Source organism: Dermochelys coriacea, chromosome 11, assembly GCF_009764565.3.
Source record: "Dermochelys coriacea isolate rDerCor1 chromosome 11, rDerCor1.pri.v4, whole genome shotgun sequence".
Classification (NCBI taxonomy): domain Eukaryota; kingdom Metazoa; phylum Chordata; order Testudines; family Dermochelyidae; genus Dermochelys; species Dermochelys coriacea.
Genome location: NC_050078.2, coordinates 40,777,614 through 40,800,015, shown reverse-complemented (window position 1 = coordinate 40,800,015; position 22,402 = coordinate 40,777,614). Strand labels below are relative to the sequence as shown.

Sequence of the window (22,402 nt, the reverse complement as noted above, 5' to 3'; positions counted from 1 at the left end):
TATGTCATCTGCAAAGAGAGACACAAGTGGTGTTGTAAAAGCAGGAATCATTTGTGCAATTTTACTTGTTTTGTAAATGTGCTGCATCAAGATAGTGGATATCATCCAATTTATTTATATAAAAATATTGTGTCAATAAATGGTCCCTAACATTTGAAATTTCATAATATTAAGCACCAAACAAGGCAATGACCTGCAAAAACTTGTGCATTTGTTTACATTTACACACGAGTAGTTTCATCAACTGTGGAACTACCCACAAAAGTATAATAGCTGTAAAACAATCACTGAAGCCAGATCTTACTATTATTGACTTCAATAGTACTACTCATTTTCATTAAGTTAAACCTCTGTGTAAGTCGTTGCAGTATCAGGGCTTAATATTTTACTTTAAAATAACAGTGAACCATAAAAGCAAGGAAGTTGTTAGATAAGGGTGAAATATATCATAGATACTCCCAGGCTAACTGGATTTTTTTTTCTTTTTAGTGTGTCCTCTTGTGATTTGTTGTTGGTAGCAGTGAACAAAAATATTTTGGTCTTAAAAAATCCTCTCCAGTATAATTTGTACTGCCTCAAAATTTCAGTATATTACATCTGTAGCCATTGAATATTAATACAAAAAGGGAAAATCCTGACTTATCTGTGAATTTTCATCTTGGGTTCTCCATGTCAGACAGCTTCATAGTGGGGCATTCCCAGTCTTCCTGGCAACTGAAGACAGACTAGATCTGTGCTCTCACACTGCCTTTAGGACTACCATTCAGAAAGAACTCTCCAGAAACTGAAAAATATTACCTTTATAAAAGTGCTATTCAACTCAAACCATTTGCAGCAGAGCTGGGATTTCCTGTAGAAACACTCTCTTCCCTTTTCAAACTACTTAACAAGTGAGCAATAGTAGATAAAACTTTGGATATAATGCAGTCTTCTGAGGGACGGTCACACTGTCTGACATGGAGGGTCTGAGAATGAAAATTCACAAGACAGAATTTTTCCTTTCTCAGTTCCCTCCATGTCAGACAGTCTTCATGATGAAGCACAGAAAGCAGTACATTATCCCTAGGGGAGAGGAGAATTGAAAATGAATTTATGGATTACTGGGGCCCTTTGTTCTGTAACACCCTTCAACCGAATGCTGTATCAGCAGGAGTGAGGATGTTCACGCTAAAGTATCAAAGAGTGTATGGAATACATTGTAGGCAGGAGTGTCCCTAGCCGTTTTGCTGGCCAGGACTGAAAATGTTTTCAGTGCCCCCGCCCCCCACAATGAGTAGCCAAGCAACCTCTCTGCTGGCTCACTCCTACACCCGGCCCTGACGATAGGAGCTGTGCAGACCTCCTCAGAGGGTGAGATCACTCCACCCACAAAATTGCTTTTTTCACAGATACAGAGTAATGAGAGGATTTGTACCTGAAGCTTTGACTCCCTCTGCTATATTCACCTGTAGGCTCTGATCACATCTAGAATCATAGAATCATAGAATATCAGGGTTGGAAGGGACCCCAGAAGGTCATCTAGTCCAACCCCCTGCTCAAAGCAGGACCAAGTCCCAGTTAAATCATCCCAGCCAGGGCTTTGTCAAGCCTGACCTTAAAAACCTCTAAGGAAGGAGATTCTACCACCTCCCTAGGTAACGCATTCCAGTGTTTCACCACCCTCTTAGTGAAAAAGTTTTTCCTAATATCCAATCTAAACCTCCCCCATTGCAACTTGAGACCATTACTCCTCGTTCTGTCATCTGCTACCATTGAGAACAGTCTAGAGCCATCCTCTTTGAAACCCCCTTTCAGGTAGTTGAAAGCAGCTATCAAATCCCCCCTCATTCTTCTCTTCTGCAGACTAATTTAACTAATCTAACTTATGCATTTCCACAACCTCAGGATGTTTGGGTTCAGTCACTAGGGCAACAATATCACTGCTACCATAGGAGGAAGATCATGGAGACTTTGGGGATGGAGGCCTGATTAGTTCACAGAACTACCATGTTTGAAATTTTCCTGCTTGCTCTGCAAACTGTGGGAATAAGGGTCCCATGCCTATAGGAGAAGGAGTGTATCTTTCGGGGGAAAAAACACCTTCTCCCCGTTTCCATTATTCTCACTGGCATGTGGACAAGGTCCACATTGAGGCAGTTGAGCATGTGAGTGAGGTCCATGTTGAGACAGTTTAGCAGGCTACAGGAAAACTGGCTCCCTGCCAGAGTGTGGAAAATCGATACTGAGACAGGTGAGCAGGGTGCATGGAATTGCTAAATGAAAGCTCGCAAAAAGAAAAGGAGTACTTGTGGCACACCTTAGAGACTAACAAATTTATTAGAGCATAAGCTTTCGTGAGCTACAGCTCACTTCATCGGATGCAAGTACTCCTTTTCTTTTTGCGAACACAGACTAACACGGCTGCTACTCTGAAACCTAAATGAAAGCTCATAACTCTCTCTGGAGGAATTTCTGCAGAGGAAACTCTTTTCTGCTATGCCTCTCCCAGGCAAGAAGATACCAAAAGATATTTTTTCACACCAATCGACAGGATAATTTTGTTATACTCTGTAAATTTAAGTCTGACAGTACTTTCCTATTATTCATATAGGTGTGAATATGGGATAACATTTTTTGTAAAGCACTTACATGATTTATAAGCCTAATTCTCATAGATTTTCAGTGAGATTAAGGCTCCTAAGTATTTACGTGACTTTGAAAAATGGGATTTAGGCAGTTTGTAAAAGTTTACCCATAGTCAGTTGTCTTAAAATCTCTCCGTAAAACTGCAAATAAAGACTTCTTTAGTTTAGGCCAAACTGAACTGGGTATCTTTTGGCCATTATTCTTGGGGTCAAGGTAATTCTGCCTAAATGTCAGGTGAAAGGTGGCAGTGCTACAGAACAGCTGGCAAAGATCACTATGAGGGGGGTAATAGTCTTATAGAATATAACAGCTTTATGGCCATATTCTTTTCTCCAGTATGTCTGTACAACTTCCACTGAAATCATTAAGTGGTGAATATGCAAAATTTCTCCCTTACGATACCATGATTATAATCAAATCTTTTAATGTTGTACCATGCATAATATTCAGCATGAAACGTATAGGGAATATTTACATCTTCAGTTACTGAATTTTCTTACACTCTTCACTATAACAATGTACTGTATGCACTGTAATTAAAACCCAAATTTGAAATAGCACCAAATTCAAACGCTTGAGATTTAGTATCAGAATACACCTCTACACTAAGTAGTATTGCAAGCTTCAAAAATACTTTTTATTGACATACAAAAGAGTAAGGAAATATACATTGTAATAAAACATTTTTCTTTTCCTCTAAAATAAGCCCTGCAAATGATAAAACATTCAGTTGCGTCAGTTCCTTATAAATAGGCTGAAATAGAGTAAAGAAATCTTATGAAATAGAAAATATTTTGATAATATTCTTTTACCGTCTCACTAAAATCCCGGGTTGAAATTTGCATGTACATTGTTAATCCTTATTTACAGTATCATATGCTATCATCTTCATTATCTGTGGCAGAGAAATTTACATGTAATTATTGTACGTTCAGCTATTTGGTTTTATTCAACTCCTTTTTAGCTTAAAAATCATTACCACCACTTTAAATATTCAAAATAGAAATTATTTTTAAATCTAATTATCAATAATTTATGTCTGTCTAGTGCTGGCATTCACTCAGAAGAGTGAATTTAGTTCTCAGTTTCCCTTTTTTCGGTTGCATTCATGAGGAACAAAATGCTGTCATGTCCAATGCCTAGTACTGCAGGGAAGCATTTAAATACATTAAAAGTTATCCTGTTTTCATTCAGTTTAAAAGAAATTACTTGTTTATTTTAGGTTTTGTAGTCTTCCCCACCCCTCGTTTATATATACTGTTACACAAGTCCAAAATTGGTGTCTAAGCTCTGTGACAGTCTCCCTTTAAAAGTCTAATAGTTTAGAGGGACATTTTCAAATGCACAGTTAGGCTCCAGTTGAAAGCTGGTGGGAGCTGTGGTCTTAACTCCATTTTTGCCTTTGAAAATGACCTTCGGGTTCCACGTTTCTACAAGACTTGAACTTGTTTTTGCACATCACATTTTACTAGAGGTAATACAAGTTACATATTTACAACATTTGTCAAACAGAGCAGGAATATGTGCGGTATATTTATCTGATGTAAGATTTAACAGGTTTCTGAATGCATATTTCTTGACAAATTGCTCTGAGAAATACCCTATTATACTCTATGATGAGAGGTAAGCTAACCTGCTCCACTTACAGTGTAATAATTTAAGTTAGAATGTGAGATTTCCATTGCCTTTTAGGAATTAATTAATTAAAAGGTGAACATTTTTTCTTCAATCCTTAAAGCAGCTTTATTTTAAAGATATTTTTCAAGGACAGAACTAAAAGAAGCATTTTTGAATTGGGATAGAAATGTTATTTTATTATCAGTTTAGAATGAAAGATTTTATAATGTATTTCATAGGAAGGGAAAAAAGTGATACTGCCCTTTTAAACAGTATCATTACAACTAATTTCAAGTTAATCTTAGATAGTATAGGTAGCAAATAGAAAATAAAAGGCATAGTCACTAGTATAACTCAAGGCACTGTTAACAGAATGCAGAACTTTTCACCTATAAATTTCTGGTTCCACCATAGCCCAAGTTAGAAGTGATTAAATAGTTACTGTGCTATGTCCCATGTGAAATTAGTCTATTCCAGGCCACTTCCTAGGCAGGTGTCCATATTGCACACAAAAGACCCACATTTATTATGCCTTTATTATGTCAGATGTCACATTTATTAGCAGTCTCAGCAGCGCATGAAGGATTAAATGGATATTAAAAATGTATTACATATCTCCACAGGTGGTTGAGACACAATAGTTGGCAAGTTTGTAGACATTTAAACTACTGCTTCCTATGCTGTACCTGTTCTATAGATAAACACAGGAATCCAGCCTCCAGAGTTGTTAAGATGGCACCTTTTATAAGCACTAAAGCATTTTTGTTGTTTTTTGTTTTGTTTTGTTTTGTTAAGGGCCTTATTCAGGTATCGGGTGCTCACTGAGTCAAGTTTTCAAAAAACACTGTAGATTGATCCGATTATGAAACAATCAGAGGAAAAAAACACAGTGCAATTTAGCACATTGTGTAAATTACGGTGATCCTTCCTTTCTCATGTGTAGCTTGTACAGCCATAATAGGATGCAATAAATTCAAGGACATATAAATTGGTCACAGTGAACTTTAACAAGTACTCTAATTTTCCTCACTTTTCCTCTTATCTTAACAAACATTACCATGAATGCAGAGTACCTTCTTGATTTTAGACTCAGACTACAGAGGGATTCTTAGTGAATCCAGATCGTTTTGGGAAATATAGACACACCTAGTGTATACTTTAAAAAGACGGAAGCAGCAGCCCTCTCTTTTACTAAGGGCTTGTCTACACTACGGCGTGGGGTTGATCTAAGGTACGCAACTTCAGCTACGTGAATAGCGTAGCTGAAGTCGACGTATTTAGATCTACTTACCACAGTGTCTCCACTGTGATAAGTCAACAGCTGACACTCTCCTGTCAACTCCACTTCCGCTTCTCATTCTGGTGGAGTACCAGAGTTGACAGGAAAGCACTCAGGGGTCGATTTATCGCGTCTATACCCGATCCAGCGGGTAGTGTAGACAAGCCCAAAGAGTGGGACTGGAGGTCTCATCAGGCAATGGGAAGAAAGTATTTTCCCTTCTCATATCTGAGTTCTACATTAAAATGTGTAGAAGTTTCTGATCTCCTAAGGCCATATGTTTTCTAAGAGGAAATGGTAGATGTCAATAATATGATTTTTTTTAAACAATGTGTGTAGAAATCTTTTTCTAAGCAATTATATTAAGATCAAGCACACATTAAGACTTTAAGCTCTGTCAGACATATATGTAAGTGATACAGAAACCTAGGATATAACCTTGTTTACCAAAACAGAACTGTAGAGAAATTTTTCTAAGAATTAATATACTACCTTTTCTTGTATTGTCAAATGATTCAATGTTATTACAAACCCAAGCTCGTGACATAAGGTACTTTATTATCTCAAAGGAGACCTAAAATAACAATAAGTAATCAAAACTATGTACGTCAATGCATCACTTTGAGCTAGAAAGTTTAAAATATTTGTGGGATCCTAATGTGTTTAAATATATGTGAGAAGCTGAAAAATAAATCAAAATGAAAATAGTCTTCAGAAGAAATGGAAAGTGGTATAATGTCCACAGCTCTAGTCTAGAGCTCTTTGCAACATGAATAGTGGTAAACATGAAGTAGTTATGCCACTTGTCAATATGATTTTAGGTCTAGACACTAGGATTCCAAAAATAAATTTGGCAACACTTATCAGCAGATTGCAAGAGAAAAGCTAATCACTTTGGACACTTAAAATCACATAAAGCCATCCACTATAATTATTTTTCTATGAGAGTAGTTTTCCATTCTTCTAAAATTATGCAAGTAAGTAAAAGCAATGTTTATTTTTATATCTGAGAGAGATTTTAGATAAAAGTAATGCATTAATACTGATTGTCAGAAGGAGCTATAGAAGTGCAAAGCACTTTTACAAACATTAAATTAATTGCCTAAGGTAAGCATTACATAAATCTTCAATTTACAAATGAAGAAAGTAAGACAGAGGTTATCTGATTTGCCTAAGATTGGAGTGAGCCGGTGGGAACAGAATCCATGTGTATGTCTACACTGTAATTAAAAATCTACCACTAGACCGTGCCAGCTGTCTACCCTGCAATTAAACAGCCTTAGCCCAAGCCCCACAAGCCCAAGTCATCTGGCACAGACTAGCCACTGGTTTCTAACTGAAGTGTAGACATAGCCCATATGTCCTGATTTCTACTCCAGTACTTAAACCATTAGACATTGCTTTCCTCATTTTACTCTTCCAGATTAAAACGAAAAGAAAAAAGGCTTCAAAATATTAGCTTATAAGATACAACCACAAAGGACCATACTGTACTGGTTCCAGAGGCCAAGGAAAAGGGATGGATTTGATGACCCAATACATAGTTTTTGTAATTCTATTAATGAAGTGAATGCAAAAACTGCATACATTTCAAGATGGGTCAAATGCTTCCCTTAGATGTCTACTTGTAGCTCCCATGGATTTCAGTAGCAATCACGTGGATCCAAGGGTGAATGCTGGCTATAAATCTATACATTTACTAGAGCTGGTTTAAAACCAATTCAAAGTGTTGATGAACTCTCATTAAAAAAATAAATGGAAAAAGCTGGTCAAAAACAACATGACATTTTAGTGAAAATTTCAACAAAAATTCTGTTTAATTTTTTTCCTAATTTCAAAACTTTTGGCCAAAAATGTTTACAATGTGATTCTGAAAAATGCTTGAGAATCAGGCCCTTAAGAAAGTGGAACAATATTATAAAACAGCATAGGCATGTGCTATTGGATAAATTCTTCACTCTGCTGTGCATATACAACTCTCATTTATGTCAATTCACAGCATAACTCGGGGCAGCATTTTGTCCTAGTCATAATAACTGGTTAAAGAAACTAGTGAACTGCATAGGAACAACCAATAAATTAAGATGTGATGTAGAAATTTTCCCATTAGATGCTTTTTTAAACTCCATCCTTATTCTGAACATACTACGTTTTTCTTAAAAGGCACAAATCTCAACATGATTTTTCATCCCAGTTCCCAAATCTTTTAGACAGAGATACAATAAGGAATGTCATGACAAATGTGGGTCTTACTGAATTTTAGACACCTTTTCAGCTCATACTAGTTGTACAGAAAAATTGAACTGCATTAAGCAAGCCTGATAGAAATTCCCAGTTTAAATACCAAATGTAATCAATAGCTGGATAGGAATAGCTTTTTTTTTTATAATGCAAGACTACAGCAATTCTGTGTACTCCCTTTACATGGTAGACCTTTGCCCTACCTCATCAACTTTGAGGTTTCGTTTTCTGGCTGCTGCTTCACTATTGAACTCCACATCAGATTTATCTGTATTGTTGCAGTCTGTCACAGTGGATTCCTCTTCTGTACCTTCACGTGTCCCTCCATTTGGTTGCTGAATTTTAGAATTCTGTTCTGGTGGGCGCTTCCAGTGGGGTCTTGTTGCCATCCACAAAATAAGAGCACCAAAGATTAGAATCAAAAGACCAAGAGTGTTGACAAAAATCGCCTCTGGTGGAGATGTGCTATATGCAGGGTTTTTCCTTTGCAGGAAAAAATAAATAAAAAGAACTGTTTTAAGGACAATCATCTTAAAGTTGCCTAAAAAAAGACTACTATTCATGTTGTTAAAAATAAACAATGGATCAATACTAGAATACATTGGTGTATGCAAACTTGACGATAGTTTTCAATGGTTGAATTTAATGAGCAAACAAGTGGAAGGGTGAAATTATGAAATATAGTACTTACAGAGCAAAAATGAGTTTCTCTGTGAATCCCATGAGAGCTGTTGCAATCACTGTTGCAAAGATGAGGAGGCCAGAATAAATATGTATTGGCATGAGAGATGCTCGAAGAGAAACTGGAGCAAAGGGCAGCAGAAAGACAGCAAAACCTAAGACAAGCTAAACACAGAATACAGATTCAGCATTAAAACTGTGAAAGAAATCTGTACTTTTAAATGAAAATTGAAACCACCCTAAAAGGTTCATTTTTAAAGTGTCTGAGATCCAAACCTAATTGGACTAGGAATATATTTTTAAGTATGTTGCCCTATAGTGTTAAACCCAAAGAAAATATTGTGCTAGTACCTAAGAAACAGTCCATGAAATGGATTATAAATAAACCAGTCTTTTACCACTATCCAAACTAAGTGGAAATGGTAAAAAGTAACCAAACTGCATAGTGAAAAACACCATCTTAAGTTACATAAGAATGGCCATACTGGGTCAGACCAAAGATCCATCTAGCCCAGTATCCTGTCTTCCAACAGTAAAGCTTTCATTTTCAATAAACTATGGCAGAATAATACTGTATGGAGTAAAAATTATTTTTATTTTAACAGTATCCTCTTTCATTTCGATTTCTCCCCCTTCCCACAAATCAACTAGTCTGACCTGTATAAGACAGGCCAAAGAATTTCACCTGGATACCCCTGTATTGAGCCAAGTAACTTAAGTTTGACTAAAGCATATCTTCCAAAGGCATCAAGTCTTGATCTGAAGACATCAAGAGATGGCAAATCCACCATTTCACTCTGTTGTTTGTTCCAGTGGTTAATCCCACTCACGGTTAAAAACGTGCATCTTATTTCTAATTTAAATTTGTCCTGCTTTCTCTTCCAGCCATTGGCTCTTGTTATGCCTATCTCTGCTAAAGAGCCCTCTTATTTTCTCCCCGTGAAGAAGTCACCTCTCAGTTTTCTTTCTGATAAACTAAACACATTGAGCTCTTTAATCTCTCATGTTAAGGCATTTTTTCTAGCCCTCAAATATTTTTTATGGTTTTTCTCTGCACCTTCTCCAGTTTTTCAACATCGTTTTTAAAATGCAGTCACCAGAACTGGATGCAATATTCCAGTATCAATCTCACCAATGGTGTGTATACAAAGGTAAAATCACCTTCCTACTCACTGTTCCCATTTATATATCTAAGGATCACATTAGCCTTTTTTACGCCAGCATTGGGAGGTCATGTTGAGTTACTTGTCCATTAAGACCCCTAAATCCTTTTCAGAGTCGCTGTTTTCCAGGATAGAGCCCCCATTCTATAGGGATGGCCTGTATTCTTTTCTATTCCTAGATAGATTACCTTTCACTTCACTGTATTCAAATAAATTTTGTCCAAATAGGGCAGGTTACAGTACCATATCCATAGGAACAGAGTATCTTCTAGCTACAGTACTGTATATGAGCACTGTCTCAGGAATTCTACTGAAATATAATTATTCAGACTATTAATTTGTAAAAACTTATTTTATCATATTGCAAATTTTTTCTTTAGGCATTACTGCTTTGCTATAGAAATGTCGAATGGTGGGCCATGGTGAAATGTCTAATAATGAGAGTAATAAGCCAGTAATTGTTGCTCTTTTAGTCAACAATAGACAGTATGCTGAACAGCGATGCAAAATGCTTCCCCTTTGCAGTATCAGAACACACTGACTTCCTGCTCTTGCCAGCCTGAAGAATGAGGGACAAAGCTCAGGAGTGGGCATTTTCTATGTTTCCTCATGACCATTAGGTAATCAAGACCTCTTTTAATTGTACGGGTTTCAGCTCAAAATGCAGAATCACTAAACTGAAGGTAGAGAAAATGACTCATATTAAACTTGTAGAGTATATGAACACAACAAGCAAGGGATGTGATTCCCAGGTCGTGTACACATACTTGTGCTAGCTCTTATCTGAGCTAATACACTAAAAATAGTAGTGCAGCCATGATAGCACAGGCTAGCTTCCCTGAGTACAAACCCACTTGAACCCCTTGAGTACATACTCGGGACAACTGGCCCCCACGACTGCCGCCGTTGCCCATGCTACTGAGGTTATACTATTATTTTTACATCAAAGTAAAATAAAAAAAATACATTGTGATACAGTATCCTTGACATTTTTTAATCGTTTGTGTGTTTATTTGCACATTTGCAAAATTCAGTAAATCAAAATAGGTCTACTCGTAGTTAATGTAAATTATTGAGGTTCTATTGTACTTTAATTAATTATAGAACACATTCTTCAGCTTTATATCTTATTTATAAATACAGTAGTTAAAATCTGACCTGCAGAGTATAAAATATAACAGCAGCCAGTCCAATCCAGCTGTGCAGACTGTACATGTTGGGAATGTTCTTGGCATTGTGGAAATCAAAAACAGCTACCAGAGAAACAATTGCAAGAATCATTGCTATGGTATTTAACCCAGCATGGATGAATTTAATCAGGAGTTTGCTGCATTTCCAGGTCCATGGCAATCTGTACACAATAATGGCTGAAGAGGGAATAAAAGCAAGATTTAATAGTAAATCTCTTTTCTATAAGGATTTTGATAATCATGCATAATTCAAATCATTCCAGTGTAAACTACAGAACAGGAAAAACTTTAGAGGAGTCAGATTTTTTTCCTCCCACTTCACAGTGTTACATGTAATCTCATTAGTTCCCAACACACAGTTCAGGCCAAAGTATAACCTCTAGGGAGAAATTTTCTTCTAACTTTTTCATAGAAGTTTTGTCTAAGCAGGTTAAAAACTAACAGCAAACAAATGTTAGGCCCCACTCCTGAAGCCTGATCTGTGTGGGATCATACAGGGCACATGGGTCCTCTTTTGCAGATAAGATTGCAGTATTGTAGCCTAATTCATTTATCCATGGGATCATCTACTGGAAAAGTTTATTCAGATGCCTTTACTCATTTTAAATAACGCTTTACTCCACAAGTAGCTTCACTGCCCCAATGAGACTATATATGGAGTAAGAAGCTACTCAGTGAGAGTGAGGGAATCAAAATCTGGCCCTTAAAACCAAAGGGGTTAGGCAAGAACTTAATCTTGTATCAGTATTGTTTTTGGTATATTCATATTGCAAAAGAATGCTAGCAAGTTGTACATTTTGTCTAAGTCTGAAAGTATTACTCTCCTGTCAGGTACTGACTTTTTAGATACCACATGCCCCTTCCTGAAAAAAACTGTGGAATGAATTGCTGTGCAAATGTTATTACTAATTCAGAATCCACTAAATGTACACAAGTCATGTCTTTTTTGGCACTGACCCCTTTTACACAGCTGTCAGTCCTTAAACTATATTATATACAGAAAGGAGAGGCTGCATCTGACTCTGGATTCAGATGAAATAGCATTATCTTAACTGCTCACCAATAAGAAAAAAACAGATTATGAGCACAGGTCCCTCCCTTCCAAGGAAATATCAATGAAGGGAGGAAAAGCAACTGAATGAAGAGAGGCAGAAATTTACCACTTTAATGTAAAAAAAATCCCAAAATCATTTAATGGTTGGAGGGGACAGTCCTTTCATACTAAACAAAGCAACAGTTTCTTAACAATGAGCTAATTGATAAAATCCTCATTTAATTTTTCTGGCTGCAGACTGACATTCAGATGTGTTAGGATCAAGCTGTGTATATATAGTTAACTGTGCTGAAAACAAAAGAATGAAGTATTCCTAGCTATATGAAATGTTCCTGCTCTGAGGGAGCATGAATGCATTATTATGTACACGGGTGGAGGGGGGCGTGTATTTTTTGACTTTTCCCCAGTAACATAAGGATAAAATCACTACTTAGCAAAATAAACAGCATTCATGCTTTCAGTTCACAGCTGCACTATAACCTTAGTATTATTAAAGAACTCATATATGATAGGAATCCTGAAAGGAAATACGTGTTGTGTGTGTTTGGATGAGTAATAATGAATGGCAAATTGCTTTTAAGGCCCTATTTATGCATTTGGATTTTTATTTGGGTACAGTGCATTCTAGAAATTACAGAATTTCACTACACAATTCACAGAGAACTCTGTTCACCAATGGAATGTCCTTGAATATGAACAGGTCTCAGATCAATGTAAATTTCTACATCCTATGGAAAGCATAACATAGGAATGAAAAAATCCTCTTAATATAACTGTGCATACAGCATTTAGGTATTTTATGGGATTTTGTTCAAGAATGGGATACAAGTAAAGCATGCACTATTCAAACTCAAAAAAGATGGCAGCCTCATTTTCAAGACAGCTTGACAGAAGTCAAACCACATGACATAGCAAAGATTGCTACAGTTCAGCATGTCAGTCTCCTGATTACTGTCTAACAAGAAGGAAACGCCTTGCCTTGTCCTACTATGAATGAAGCTAAGTAGCATAATCGTAAACAACTTCTTGAAGATTTTCATGTAATTATTCCCAAAGTTTTCTGAAAATAACGTGGGCATAATTCTGCCCTCTGATACACAAATGCGACTTCTATTATTAATGGATATCTGAGGGCAGAATTTCGTCCTTTATATTTTACAAACTAATAATAATATTTAAAAAATGAGAAATATACATTTTCTATTACATATGAAATTTTTTTATTTCAAATTAAAAATAACTAAGAGTTACAAAGTTAAAAGCCAGTGCCAGAATATTACTCCTTAACTCTGGAGAGTTATTGGCTAATTTAAGGATAGTTGGATTTTATTTAGGATAGGAGACTATTAAAGATGTTGTTACCTATAAACACAATATTTATTCACGTACTCTGAGCACAGGAGCTTTGAGGCATCCCCATGAACTAAATGATAAACAGCTGTAAGAGTTTACATTTCTTCATTTCTTATGATCTTTAACTCACAGCTGTAGAGCTGAGTGATTACTTGATTTTTTTTGATTTGGGGGCCAAACCAGAAAAAAATTGGTTATTTTCAAACCAAAATGGATTTTTTTTCGGTTTCTTGATGAAATGATAAATCAAATCAAAACAAAAAAAATTGTTTCAGATAAAAAAAACACCCAAAACAATGAAAAAAAATCAAAACAAAACAACTTTTTTGGGGGAGGGGAGACTTCGTTTAGTGTTTGGGGTATTTTTTGATCCACAATGATTTTTGTTTGATTTCTGATGTTTTTCACTTCCCCTCCCAATAAATATAATTACATTTTTAAATGAAAAGTCCAAACATTTTATTTCAAAATTATCAAAACCAACTGTTTTGACTTTTTCAGGAAAAAAAATCCATTTTATTTTGGCTGAAACTAGTCACCAAATTTGACCTGAATTCACAAATAGTTTTGGTGCCCTAAAAAATGTGTTTTGGGGTCACATTTTCTATTCACCAAAAGAATTTTGCTCAGCTCTACTCATGTAGTAGTTGTTTACTGGAACTAGGTGATCATAGCTTATAACTTAAAGCATGCAGCTTCTCTCTGCAGCAACAGTGGGTCAAGGTTGGCATCATTGATGACCCAGATGTTTCAAGGAAAGTAAGGAGCAAGTAGCATCAGGTGTTGCTCTGGCCTCAAGAGACAGCCCTTTCTTTCCATAGTCTTAACCTTACCCTACAGGGTAGGTTTCCCTTTATTCCGTATCAAAGATCACCTTTGTAGCTTCAGGGCCAATTAAGTGTATCCAGGTATTCTGGATAAAATAATTGTAATTCTAGTGGGCAGTTTTTAAGCTGTACTTCATCATATGGAAAATCCTATCTGAATGTCCCTGGCTGTACAAGATCAGATGTTCCATAAACAAAAAAGTTACATTTAAAATTGTTTAGAAACTTGTTTGGCACAAATGGATTGAGGAAGATGTAATGCATTTTCTATCATCTTTTTATGAAACTTTCAGAATTGAATTATAAGGGCAAAAATTCCACTGGGTTTTGGATAAATTGTGGGAATGGATATTTATGTGTCCAAGAGTTTACCAACTATTCCGACATGCTAAGGTTCCTTGGTCACCCGTTTTGGAATAATCCTAATTTACTGTAATATTTCTTCTTGGAAAGGCAACTTAGGGAAGAAGTTTGGGTTCAACTATAGTTGCTTATTTGTGTCTCTTTTTGGGAATGCCATAGGAGTTGTTCAGGCTGTGTTTGAGGCCCAGTTGCTATGGCCTCCATAACTGTACTCGAACTGATAATTATTTGCTTCCATTATCCATCTTACAGTGACAAATGGGAATTTTGCAGGAGGAACACAGATGTATTCAAAGTTTTGTGAAACTAAGGAATTCCAGTGAAAATGTTGCTCTTAAAACTCAGATGATTAAGAGCTCACTATCCCTTCCACTCTCATGTGTGGATGAACCTAAATTATTTTCTGTTTATGTTCATATACTGGCACCATGCACATCACTGTGGTAACTAGGGGGCAGTTCGAGGTGGACATTAAAACGCAAGGGGAATACAGCTTTGAGGCATTCTCCAATCCTGCACAATCCTCCATTCAGCCCATTTACCAAATAAAGATACTGAAACAGTGACAAGGATTTCTAAAAACTGCTATGAAATTATCTTATTAGTTAAGAAAATTAATAATTTCATTAACATTTAATTTAGTTGCATTAAATATGCATGCTAATCTCTGAAACTGCTCATCCTCGTACACATTGTTGTGTCAAACGCATCTTGGAGGTAGAGCTGGTGCCATGCAATAAAGATTTTTTTACCTCTGTGTAGGGGCCCATGCACCTTTTTCTTTTACAGCTCATTTCCTATGTTTGTTCTCCAGTTATGCTTATTCTTGTGTCACTTACAAAGAACAGCAATACAACCAGCTTTCTCCCTTCTTCCTGGACTGAATTTAGATTGTCTCGATCATTTTACAAGTCTACTTCTCAACCACTGTCCATGCTTCTTTTTCATACCTCACACTTCTGCTTTTCCGTAACTTTCCACCCCCTCTGTCTCCTTCCCACCCTTAAATAACCACATGAGCTCATTCTGTTCTCAGTTTGGATGATCTGGTTACCCATTCATATCCCACAGTTAAATTTAATTTGAGATTCCATTCTAATACAATATTAATTACTTTGAAATTTTACTACTTTTCACAAGTTTGTGTACAAAGAGGTGCCCTATTTTAAGGCTTGATCCAATTCCAAATCCCTTTTAAGTCAATGGCAGTCTTTCGATGGACTTCAGTGAATTTTAGATCTGGTCCATAACCTTGTTATTTATGTTCTTAATTTTGTATTAATCCCAATTTCTTGCACAATCTTCTTTTCATTCTCCACATTTGCTTTTCCTGTTATTTGACAGTATTAACTGTACTCAGAGTTTAATATTACAGATAATTCTTTTACCAATTACTTCTTTTTACACTTATTTCTTTTGAAATGTGAGGACCTTTTATTTACTTTTTAAAAATTCTCTGTGCAAATATTGCTTTAAACAAAACCTTTGGTCACAGCAGAAGGGCAAACCAAATCTCAGGGTGGTTGTGATGGTGGTAGGGGAAAGGTCTATAGAGAGAAACTTGTTTACTTTCTGCAAAAATAAATTCCCCTGCTTGTAAATAAAAGTTGTTTGTGTGATGCAGACTGATTAAAGGCCTTGTAACAGAGTCCTTGGTGGTTACTCCCTTGGGGTGGGGGGAACATGACCAAGCCCAGTTATCTACACCAGATGGTCACAACGCCAGCCCCACTTCCGTACTATTGGCAGGTGGTGGTCTGCCCTTTGTGGGCTGCCTTAAGTCTTTCTGGTTGGGAGATCAAAATGGAAGTCACAAAACCCCATGCCTTCATAGATACTTTCTCCATGAGGTCCCAGAAAAACGGATTGGGGAAGGGAGCTAGTGAATATACAGTGCTGTCAACAATCCAGTCACAAGGTAATGGGTTTCTGGAAGTAGCTCTAGCTAGGTCTCCGTGGCAGACTCAAACTGTCTGTCTTGCCCTCGGAATCTGCTGTATGCTACTTAGTGGTGAAGGTCTCCAACCTAGGAGTTCACTCTGCAGTATCAGGAGTCACTCCTACAGCCTGGTGCCTAGAGCAGTGGTTCTCAACCACGGGTACATGTACCCTCGGGGGTACACAGAGGTCTTCCAGGAGGTACATCAACTCATCTAGACATTTGCTTAGTTTTACAACAGGCTACAGAAAAAGCACTAGCAAAGTCAGTACAAACTAAAATTTCATACAATGACTTGTTTATACTGCTCTAAATACTATCACTGAAATGTAAGTACAATATTTATATTACAGTTGACTTATTTTATAATTATATGGTAAAAATGAGAAAGAACAATTTTTCAGCAATAGTGTGCTGTGACACTTCTGTATTTTTATGTCTGATTTTCTAAGCAAGTAGTTTTTAAGTGAGGTGAAACCTGGGGGTACACAAGACAAATCAGACTCCTGAAAGGGGTGCAGTAGTCCGGAAAAGTTGAGAGCCACTGGCCTAGGGCAATCCTGCTCTTCCCCGCCCCCAGCCCCCCTTGACTGCAGTTTCCACCCTTTCAGCCTTCCTCCCTCTTCTGTATTATTGACAGGGCCAGAAGGGTGGGGCTAGTCTTATCACAAGGGCCTCTCTGGCCTCTTCCTCACCCACGAGGCTCTCTTCACCCTGTCACAGGCCTGATCCATCTCCGACTGAGATTTTACCATTAGAAGTGTAATCAAACCCTAAAACTACACTTCATGTGATCTACTGAACCTATTAGAAATGGACAAAAAAGAAATATTTTTACTTTAAGCTACCAAACAGGGACTACTTCCCCACTGAAGGAATGAGTTTTGGATTTTATTTTTAAAATCACAACTCCCTGTCCAAACCAAAACTAAAAGGCCACCCACACCCTTATGTTTTGATTTTAAATCTGAGGCTATGTCTACACTGAAAAGTTACATCAGGCTCACTGTGTCCATCAGGACTAACAACCCACAGTGTAGAATGCTTCCGTCAATGTAGATCATGTTGTTTGGGTAGGTGGTGTTGCCACTCTGAAAGAAAAACTTCTTCCATCCGCGTATGCTGTGTCTACACTAGGGGGCATAGCTGACATAGATAGCCCCATAGTGTAGAGACAGCCTGACTTTTCTGCTGCAGGAATGTGCATGCAGCAGTTTCCTATGAAATATTGGGATGTTTTGGACTAGCGAGCTTACTTGATGAATCTGAATCATCATTCAGCAGTGAACCAAACAAAAACTTTGGTATTTAAAGTGGTCAAAAATAACCTTCTAAATTAACCACTACTATATAAATTGAAAAAAAAAAAAAGACACATTTACATTTATATTGAAGTTTTTTGCAAAAAAAAAAAAAAAAAGGCTAGAAGTGATTCCCTGCCCTCCTGCAAAAAAAGTTTAAATGCTTAACAAAAAGAAAAAAGTGGTAAAATAATCTGGTATTTCACTTTTTTTCTGCACTGCACCTGGACATTTGTTAATATAGGGATTTGATTCTGCTCCTGTTGAAGCCAACAAGAATTTTGCCAGATTGCAGTGGGAGCAGATTCTTGGAACCCTTTCTATTATTCTTCTATGTCCATTTCCTCTATTATTCTATCCCTTTTATTTTCACCCACCATTTCAGTATTTTCTGATGCAGTCTAATGCCTTTATTTTTTGCACTTTTTAATCTCAATTTGGACCAAATCATAGACATAATAGATTAATGTCACTGTTATTCCACTCACCCATAGCTTTCCTACCACTTTCTCTATTGTTTAAAGCCTAATCAGAGAATTGCAAGTTTTCCTCTTCTCCCCCATATTACATAAAGATACAGTTGTGCTCCCTAGTATGTCTTCATTCGTTGTTTCTCTGAACTAGCAAACATTCTAAGTAATAAAAGTTCAGTCACAGTCCAAAATGGAAAGTAACGATGAGCCCATTCTGAGCACCCTGTGCATTTAGAACAAAGGTGCCAGGGACTAATGGTGCGTCATGAAAGGGAAAGGAGAAATAGTTAATATTATCGGGGTAGTTGTTTAACAGGAAGCGCTTGAAAGTCATTAAAAGTTTGAAGACTACGCAACCAAAAACAGAGTTATTGAAAACAGCTCCCTCCACGCCCTGGCCACTTCACAATAGTTAGCTTGCAACGTTAAAAATACATAAAACAAGAAGTGGAAGTCGGGTGGGGTGACTTACACTGAAGCCAGAGCGATTAATTGCTTTTTAAATGGCCTCTATGATGCTGCCGTTTGCTCTGGCGAAGGCAAAACTTCCCTGGGCAGGGTGTCAGTGGTGCAGAACCTCCTTTCTCTTTCCTGATTTGCTTGTTCCCGGGCTTCAGAGACCCAGACGCGGCATGAGGAAGAGGAGCCGAGGAACGCCTCAGCCCTGACATTTAGTTCCACAACTTGCGTAAAGGCTGCACCCTGCCTGCCAGGCCACCGCCGCGTTACTCGAAGCGCCCAGAAGTGCCAGGCCAGGGTCAATCAGTGGCCCCAGCGCAAAGCACATCCAGCCACCCCGGCGAATTGGGAAAGCCCCGGCGGGGCGGGGCGCTCACGAGAGAGAACGCGCGTCTCCGGGGTGCTCCCGTCAACAACAGCAAGAGCCGCACGAGCCTATTCGCTGGCCGGTCCCGGCGGGTCCCACCAGCCCCATGCTCCCCTCCCCCTCAGCCCCCCACGCTCCCTCCCCGCGCCCTCGTGGGCAGGCGCCCCGCACGCACCGATCCCCTGGATGAAGACGAAGCCGGTGAGGACGAGCACCGGGTGCCAGTTGAACTCCGCCGCGCCCCCGTCCCAGCTGAGCCCCTCCCGGTAATGAAAGACCCAGATGAGGGCGAAGAGCACGGAGAGGAAGCCAAGCAGCAGCGCCGAGCCCAGCAGCGCGAGGAAGAGCCCGTAGCCCTCCATCTTCCGAGCCCCGCGCGCGCTCCCCAGCCAGAGGGGCAGGCGCGGGCGCGGGCGCGAGCGCTCGTCCCCTTCCGTCGGGCCGCGCAGCCGGCCGGGGCGCCAGGGGGACGGGAAGTGGGAAGGGGGCAGAGTCGCTGCCAGTGCAGAGGGAGGCACCCACGCGACCCCGCCCCGAGCGAGAGAGGCGCACACCCCTCCCCCCCCCCCATCGGATGCGAGGCTCAGCACTTCAGCAAGTCACTAGCGTGGCGAGGCAAACCCGTCTCGTCCAAGAGGTACTCCGCGGGACGGAGTTACCGATTGCCCCACCGCGGGGGTTAGCATTGTGTTCGGGGAAAGGCTTATTATCCCTCTTTCGTTTGGGTCCCTTTCTGGGCTGGTAGGTTGCCATCACTGCCTCTCTCCTTCCCCCGGCTTTTCTGCCTCGCCTTTTGATGAAAAGTCTCAATGCGTTTAAGATTTTGAGAAAATACTTTGCTCTCTGTTCCTCACATTTTGGACAGTGGGGAACAAAGTGTTTTTCTATCTCAGGCGCTCCTCTTTCAGGAAGATTGCACTGACCTCCTCTGGATTTTGGTGCTTTCTCTCTGGTTCATAGCCACTGATTTTGTATTTGGTAAGAATCAGCCTTCGTTTTATACTTTTTGCTGTAGTGAGGTTGTCTGCTGGGGTCGCAGATGAATATACTGAGGCAGATCACAAGGATTCAGAGACAGACTACAAAGACAAAGGTAGGCAGCCAAAATCACAAAATAGACTCAGAACGTTACAGAGAAAAACTGACACTCGTACACAAACACACAGTACAGAAATATTCTTAGGGTATGTCTACATTATGAAATTGGGTCGATTTTATAGAAGTCGATTTTTAGAAATCGATTTTATACAGTTGATTGCGTGTGTCCCCACTAAGCGCATTAAGTTGGCAAAGTGCATCCTCACTACCATGGCTAACATCGACTTACAGAGCAGTGCACTGTGGGTAGCTATCCCACAGTCCCCGCAGTCTCCGCTGCCCACTGGAATGATGCTCCCAATGCCTGATGGGGCAAAGATATTGTCGCGGTTGGTTTTGGGTACATGTCGTCAGTCACCCCTCCCTCCATGAAAGCAACGGCAGACAATCATTTCGCGCCTTTTTTCCATGCAGACACCATACCACGGCAAGCATGGAGCTGCTCAGCTCAGCTTACCGTCACCTCTGCTGTTGTGTCCTGGGTGCTGCTGTAAGCAGACGGTGCAGTAGGACCGCTAACCGTCGTCATCCACCGCTTCTGTTGCAACTCTGCTCTTCTAAATGAGCTCAGTCTCACTAGCAAATTTCTCCATGTTGTTGTCATCCACCGATTGCACTGCAACTCTGCTCTCCTGGTGCCATAAATCCACCTCACAAGTCCTCTAGTCGTTCTGTAGAAATATCTAGTCTTGTGGCATCCGTCGTCAGCCACCACTTCCACTGCAACTCTGCTCTCCTGCAGACGCCATACCACGGCAAGCCTGGAGCCCACTCAGTTCACTGCTGCTGTTGTGAGCATTGTAAACACCTTGTGCATTATCCTGCAATATGTGCAGAACCTGCAAAAGCAGGCGAGGAGATGACGACAGTGCGATCACGATAGTGGTGAGGACGTGGACACAGACTTCTCTCAAAGCACGGGCCCTGGCAATTTGGACATCATGGTGGTAATGGGGCAGGTTCCTGCCATGGAACACCGATTCTGGGCCCAGGAAACAAGTACAGACTGGTGGGACTGCATAGCGTTGCAGGTCTGGGATGATTCCCAGTGGCTGAAAAACTTTCACATGCATAAGGGCACTCTCATGGAACTTTGTGACTTACTTTCCTCTGCCCTGAAGCACAAGAATATCAAGATGAGAGCAGCCCTCACAGTTGAGAAGCGAATGGCAATAGCCCTCTGGAAGCTTGCAATACCAGATAGCTACCGGTCAGTCGGGAATCAATTCGGAGTGGGTAAATCTACTGCGGGGGCTGCTGTGATACAAGTAGCCAACAGAATCACTGAGCTGCTGCTATCAAGGGTAGTGAATCTGGGAAATGTGTAGGTCATAGTGGATGGCTTTGCTGCAATGGGGTTCCCTAACTGTGGTGGGGCGATAGACGGAACACATATCCCTATCTTGGGACCGGACCACCAGGGCAGCCATACATAAACTACAAAGGGTACTTTTCAATGGTGCTGCAAGCGCTCGTGGATCACAAAGGACGTTTCACCAACATCAACGTGGGATGGGTGGGAAAGGTTCATGACGCTCGTGTCTTCAGGAACTCTGGTCTGTTTAAATGGCTGCAGGAAGGGATTTACTTCTCAGATCAGAAAATAACTGTTGGGGATGTTGAAATGCCTATAGTTATCCTTGGGGACCTAGCCTACTTCTTAATGCCCTGGCTTATGAAGCCATACACAGGCACCCTGGACAGTAGTAAGGAGCAGTTCAACTATAGGCTGAGCAAGTGCAGAATGGTGGTAGAATGTGCATTTGGACATTTAAAAGCTCGCTGGTGCCGTTTACTGACTAGGTTAGACCTCAGCGAAACCAATATTTCCATTGTTATTGCTGCTTGCTGTGTGCTCCACAATATCTGTGAGAATAAGGGAGAGATGTTTATGGCTGGTTGAGGCAAATCGCCTGGCGGCCGATTACGCACAGCCAGACACCAGGGCGATTAGAAGAGCCCAGCAGCGCACACTACGCATCAGAGAAGCTTTGAAAACCAGTTTCATGACTGTCCAGGCTACGGTGTGACAGTTCTGTTTGTTTCTCCTTGATGAAAACCTGCCTCCTTGGTTGACTCTACTTCCCTGTAAGCCAGCCGACCTCCCCCCTTCGATCACCACTTTCAGAGGCAATAAAGTCATTATTGTTTCAAAATCATGCATTCTTTATTAATTCATCACACAAATAGGGGGAAGACTCGCAAGGTAGCCCGGGAGGGGTGGGTGAGGAGGCAAGCACCGGGTGGAGTGGTGGATGAGGGGAGGAGGGAAGGACAAGGCCCCACTACAGTTCAAAACTTATGGAATGCCAGCCTTCTGTTGCATGGGCAATCCTCTGGGGTGAAGTGGCTGGGTGCCCGTAGCCTCCCCC

General features: G+C 39.8%; 1 protein-coding gene across 1 annotated transcript; it reads right to left on the bottom strand.

Annotated features, from left to right (window-relative positions):
- Positions 1 to 3,235: 3,235 nt before the first annotated feature.
- LOC119863509 (plasma membrane ascorbate-dependent reductase CYBRD1) lies at positions 3,236 to 19,471 on the bottom strand. The gene is made up of 4 exons (XM_038422055.2): positions 19,108 to 19,471; positions 10,765 to 10,973; positions 8,454 to 8,608; positions 3,236 to 8,245 (listed from the first exon to the last, which is right to left on the bottom strand). Exons 1-4 carry the CDS (start codon positions 19,292 to 19,294, stop codon positions 7,942 to 7,944), a joined length of 855 nt encoding a protein of 284 aa, XP_038277983.1. The 5' UTR covers positions 19,295 to 19,471; the 3' UTR covers positions 3,236 to 7,941.
- Between the last annotated feature and the right edge of the window lie 2,931 nt (positions 19,472 to 22,402).

Excerpts from the sequence above, each read along its gene's own strand:
- LOC119863509 (XM_038422055.2), bottom strand. The coding sequence starts at position 19,294 with ATGGAGGGCTACGGGCTCTTCCTCGCGCTGCTGGGCTCGGCGCTGCTG. Across the intron at positions 10,974-19,107 it reads CGTCTTCATCCAGGGGATCG|CCATTATTGTGTACAGATTG; the intron begins GTGCGTGCGGGG and ends TTCCCTCTTCAG. Across the intron at positions 8,609-10,764 it reads TTATATTTTATACTCTGCAG|CTTGTCTTAGGTTTTGCTGT; the intron begins GTCAGATTTTAA and ends TTCTGTGTTTAG.